We start from the raw sequence: 6,014 nt of genomic DNA on the forward strand, positions 1-6,014 counted from the left end.
AGGCTGAGCAAACGTGCTCCATCCGCCATACTGCGGACTCCCCATCGTGCTGCATCCCCCATGCTGCGCACTCCCAAACGTGGTCCATCCGCCATGCTGCGCACTCCCAAACGTGGTCCATCCGCCATGCTGCGCACTCCCAAACGTGCTCCATCCGCCATACTGCGCACTCCCAAACGTGCTCCATCCGCCATACTGCGCACTCCCCATCGTGCACCATCCGGCATGCTGCGCACTCCCAAGCGGATGGAGCATGATGGGGGGTGCGCAGCATGGCGGATGGAGCACGTTTGGGAGTGCGCAGCATGACGGATGGAGCACGTTTGGGAGTGCGCAGCATGACGGATGGAGCACGTTTGGGAGTGCGCAGCATGCCGGATGGTGCACGATGGGGAGTGCGCAGTATGGCGGATGGAGCACATTTGGGAGTGCGCAGTATGGCTGATGGAGCACGTTTGGGAGTGCGCAGCATGGCGGATGGAGCACGTTTGGGAGTGCGCAGCATGGCGGATGGACCACGTTTGGGAGTGCGCAGCATGGCGGATGGAGCACGTTTGGGAGTGTGCAGCATGGCGGATGGAGCACGTTTGGGAGTGCGCAGCATGGCGGATGGAGCACGTTTGGGAGTGCGCAGCATGGCGGATGGAGCACGTTTGGGAGTGCGCAGCATGCCGGATGGTGCACGATGGGGAGTGCGCAGTATGGCGGATGGAGCACGATGGGGAGTGCGCAGCATGGCGGATGGAGCACGTTTGGGAGTGCGCAGCATGGCGGATGGAGCACGTTTGGGAGTGCGCAGCATGGCGGATGGACTACGTTTGGGAGTGCGCAGCATGGCGGATGGACCACGTTTGGGAGTGCGCAGCATGGCGGATGGACCACGTTTGGGAGTGCGCAGCATGGCGGATGGAGCACGTTTGGGAGTGCGCAGCATGGCGGGTGGAGCACGTTTGGGAGTGCGCAGCATGGCGGTTGGAGCATGATAGGGGGTGCGCAGCATGGCGGATGGAGCACATTTGGGAGTGCGCAGCATGGCGGATGGAGCACGTTTGGGAGTGTGCAGCATGGCGGATAGAGCACGATGGGGAGTGCGCAGCATGGCGGATGGAGCACGTTTGGGAGTGCGCAGCATGGGGGATGCAGCACGATGGGGAGTGCGCAGTATGGCGGATGGAGCACGTTTGGGAGTGCGCAGCATGGCGGATGGACCACGTTTGGGAGTGCGCAGCATGGCGGATGGAGCACGTTTGGGAGTGCGCAGCATGGGGGATGCAGCACGATGGGGGGTGCGCAGCATGGGGGATGGAGCACGATGGGAGGTGCACACCTCCCCCCAACACACACACACACGCGCACTGCACAACACACACACACTAGGAATCACAAACAACGCCCTACACAGACACCCACACACACAGACAACGCTGCACACACAAATATACGCACATACTGCACAACACACACATTGCTCAAAACATACCTCCCCCCAAAACACACCACACCCACACAAACCGCACAACACACACACACACACAACGCTACAGACACACAGCGCTCCACAAACAACGCAACACACGCAACACACATACAACACCGCTCTCACCCCCCGCGACACTCAGAACATGTACAGCGCCCTACACAAACACTTGGTAACTACACACATCAACATCTATATATATATATATATATATATATATATATAACAAAAATCATACATGAACTACACAATACGTAAATTCTAGAATACCCGATGCGTAGAATCGGGCCACCTTCTAGTCACTAATAATTGGCGAATTGTGTTCATGTTCGGGTTATTCATAACAAATCCCAAAGTATTATTCCGGTATTTGTTTGAATCAACAGTATCCCATGCACCACTCCACCACTCGTGCTGCTTGGTGCAGCTCTCCACCAGCTGCACCTTTGTAGAGGATCTAAAAATTCCAAGGCACCGAGAAGTGCCTCTCCGTTTATAAATCTTTACTTGTCCCTGCATACAAAAGGAAAAAGTGAAAAAACAACGTTTCGGTTGATAAAGGGCCTTTTTCAAGCCATTTTATGTGTGTATGTAATTTTTATGGCTTGAAAAAAAGCCCTTTGTCGGCCGAAACTTTGTTTTTTGCACTTTTTGCTTTTGTATACTGGGACAAATAAAATAAACAGAGAGGAGCTTCTTGGGGCCCTGGAATTTTTTTGGATTCTATTCGGGTATTTGTGATGAATAAAGATCCTAATGCAAGTCATTGGGGAACCTGAGCATTTTTCTTGTCATGATGAATACTGGAATAGTACCTGGTATATGGTAAGCATTATCCAAACACAATTACTGTGTTTTTCAGATTATAAGACACACTTTTCCTCCCAAGAATTTGGGAAGAAAGTCAGGGGTTCGTCTTATAATCTTAATGTACTTTATTGGGGTGGTGGAGAGGGGTCGCAAGGGATCGGGGGAATGCTCCGGCAGCTGTGCAGGGGCTGTGGTGGCTGGGCTGGTGCGGGGTCTGCAAAGGCTGGTGCTGGGGGGGCTGTGCAGTGTCTGCAGCTGGTGTGCGGGATCTCCAGCTGCTAAAGCGGCTGTGCGGCGTCTCCGGCGGCTGGTTCTGGAGCTACTGTGCGGGGTCTTGGGCGGCTTTACTGGCGCTGCGGGTCAGGCGATGAGGACTTCAAATACCACGCAGAGTCGGCGCATGCGCAGTTAAAGCTCTTGGTTCAAGCTCTAATCTGCGCAAGCGCCGCCTCCGGTCCATTGATCTCCCTCAAACAGCCTTCAGGAAAATGGGATCTCGGCTTGCCATTGAGCCTAGAGCTCAATCTGCACTGACTCTGGGCGCCATTTCTTTGAAGCCCTCACCGTCTACAGTTGCCGCCGCAGCAGGGGCCGCCACAGCCAGAGCCCCAGCACAGCAGCACCAGACTCCACTGCAGCCTGAACCCCAGCCTCCACCGCAGCAGCAGCAGCCGCTGCAGCTCGAGCCTAAGCACAGCTGCCCTAGCATGGCAGCAACGGCCTCCACCGCAGCTCGAGCCCCAGTCTTCACTGCAGCCCCAGTCTCCACTGGAGCCCCAGCTTCCACCGGAGCCCCAACCTCCGCCACAGCCTTAGCCGCCACCACCGCCTCCGCCGCAGCCCCAGCCTCCGCCGCTGCCCTGGCACAGCTTCCTCTACCACCGCTACTGCCCCCTGCGGTAAGACACCATCGGATTACAAGACGGACCCCATTTTTTTCCATCTTTTCTTACTCTGAATTTGGGGTGCGTCTTATAATCCGATGCGTCTTATAAAACGAAAAAATATATATAATTATAATTATATAATTACTATTCACCCGTCACTACTCATCACTAGTCCTCTTTAATCATATTGGTGCACCTAACCCAGGATGAGATCAAAGTAAAAGCACACATCTTTTTGAAAAGAAGTTTTCCAAGTATGAACAACCAACTTAGGCTGACATCCAGGTAATTTTATGTTGTCATGACATATCATGTACACATGCAACATTATGCAATCTTAGAGGGGCACAGTAGCTGTAATATTTTAGGGAAATATAATTAACAACATATTAGTATCATATCATAGCTATTTAGTAGCATGAAACTTATTATACCAAACATGATAAAATGTGCCAGTCAGTGAAAGGTTAATCATATTGTCAATTATTGAGTCAATTGACAATAGATTTTCAACTATTTATGAAAACAAGGTGCAAAATGTTCCATATGATATGTTAATAGTCTATTAACAACAGAAGTAAAAAAATAACTATTGATGGTGAATAATGCGAATCGCATTGCATATGACATTCTGAGACTAGTGTGAATGCCTCTGTGTATCTTTTACCGAGTAGGAAATTCCTCTGCTTTCTCACAGACATTTTAATAGAGAAAACATGTGCGCAAAGGAACTACACAAAAGCGTGTATTGTTTTCAGCACTTCTATTGTAAAGTATGAAACAGATGCGGTAAATTCTGGATACATTCTATCTGACTTTATATGGTTTATATAACATAGTACAGACAAAGCTGCACTTATTTACATCCTATAATTAGAACAGAGAAGCTCAAAAATCATAAAAGGTCTATAAAACAGACAACTATTGAAATACAATACTGACAGAAAAACTTAATTCCTGAAATAGATTACTTAAGGCTATATTATTTCAGCTCCTCGAGTGGCCTGGAACTGTGAGAAGATCAATACACATCCTCCAGATAAAAGAAAGAATCCACCACACCAGCCAGCGTACATTGCATCCCCAAACTCCCAGCGTGGAATGTCTTTAGGGATACTGCGGTCCCAAAATTTGATCAATGTGTCATAAGCAAAGTAGGACACAGAGTAGAAAGTCAATGCACCTGCCACCGAAAAGAGAAGTCCTCCAAGTATGTTCAGCATCTTTCTGATATGTCGTCCTGAGTTGTCAAGGCACTTCACACAGGTCAATGCAGGTGTTGAGGCCATAAATCCTAAAGCCCCAATTAAGACAGAGAGACATACAAGCACACGACCCATTTGGACTTGGATTGGTAGATGGTGTGGAGTCTGATATTCTTGACAAACGCTAAACCCCACGTCTTGAACAACACATGTTTGCCACAAGCCAAGCCGGTAATTTTCATTAATTAGAAGGCCTGAAGAAGAAGTCAACCAGTGAGGAATGAATAAGGCCACCAGACAGCAGACGTAACCAGTGAGGGACAGGAAAAGCCCTGCAAGTTCAGTAAGGCAGAGTACTTCCTCCATTTTACCCTCTTCTGACTTAACTTTTGATTGTGTCTCTTAAATACTTCAGATTGAGCTGTAAGTGAAAGACAGCTTTCTTACAAGGATCGAGCTGTCAAATACCAGTCGGTAGGCAGCTTTGAATAAATCAATGCATTTTACTTTCCATGTGAGAGACTATTGTTCTTCTAAAAACTCATTCTATTTATAGTTCAGTGCTATCGTAGATTATGGAAAAAAAGACCAATGTAAGTGACTTATAGTCTTTTGAAAAAGATCACAAGACTAGATTAGATGGTATTCGTACTTTGTTTCATAAAGAAAGGAACAATCGGAGTCTTGAGACAGTTTTCAAGATTATTTGTTCATGTACTAGATGGTAGATTTCATTATAAAACTGTATGGTTCTGAGTCAAAAGAATGATTAAAACAATAATAACGAAAACACAACTACTGTATGATAATATATTTTATTTAACATCGGCTTTTATCTTAGCGATAGTTTATGCACTATTATGGAACCAACAATGCCAATACAACAAAAAGAACAGTCAACTAATGTATCACTGTACAAATGGGTGACATGCTGCCACCCCCCAGCCGTGCGCTTATCTTATCTTGGCTGTGTATCAAAATAGGAGGAGCTGCATGCTACTTTTTTTTTTTTTTAATTATTTAAATAAAAACAGCGTTCGATCCCCCCAATTTTGATACTCAGCTATGATAAAGCGTGACAGCTGGGGGCTGGTATTCTCAGGCTGGGGAGACCTATGGTTATTGGGAGCCCCCCTAGCCTAAAATAACAACCTGCAGCTGCCCCGAAATTGTTGCATCCATTGGATGAGACAATCCCGACGCTTTACCCAGCTCTTCCCAATTGCCCTGGTGCAATGGCAATCAGGGTAATATCAGGGGTTAATGACCGCGTACAACTGTCATCAAGCCCAAAATTAGTGATGGGTAGAGGCCTCTGAGACCCCCATCACTAATCCTATAAGTAAAAAGAAATAAACACAAACACAGAAAAAAATCCTTTGTTTGAAATAAAATACAGCACCCTCTTTCCCCTCTTTCTTAACCTCAAAAAGACCCTTGAATTTCTGCCGTAATCCACACGAAGTTCCATAATGGTCCTGGTTCTAGTACATCTGAGCCTGGAGAGACAAAAAATCATGTACAATCTCTCCAGGCTTTGGGAAACACTGACAAGGGGGACCCGGCTGGCAGCATAGACATCACTCAGTTCACCAGAGGTCAAACCTGAGTTCCCACGGTATGACCTCTGGTGAC

The 6,014-nt window shown here is 47.8% G+C and overlaps 1 protein-coding gene across 1 annotated transcript; it reads right to left on the reverse strand.

Annotated features, from left to right (window-relative positions):
- Positions 1–3,644: 3,644 nt before the first annotated feature.
- On the reverse strand, positions 3,645–4,782 carry LOC142288205 (claudin-24-like). The gene has a single exon (XM_075333495.1). It carries the CDS (start codon positions 4,743–4,745, stop codon positions 4,152–4,154), a length of 594 nt encoding a protein of 197 aa, XP_075189610.1. The 5' UTR covers positions 4,746–4,782; the 3' UTR covers positions 3,645–4,151.
- Positions 4,783–6,014: the final 1,232 nt, after the last annotated feature.

This window comes from Anomaloglossus baeobatrachus, chromosome 2 (genome assembly GCF_048569485.1).
Source record: "Anomaloglossus baeobatrachus isolate aAnoBae1 chromosome 2, aAnoBae1.hap1, whole genome shotgun sequence".
Taxonomy (NCBI): Eukaryota; Metazoa; Chordata; class Amphibia; order Anura; family Aromobatidae; genus Anomaloglossus; species Anomaloglossus baeobatrachus.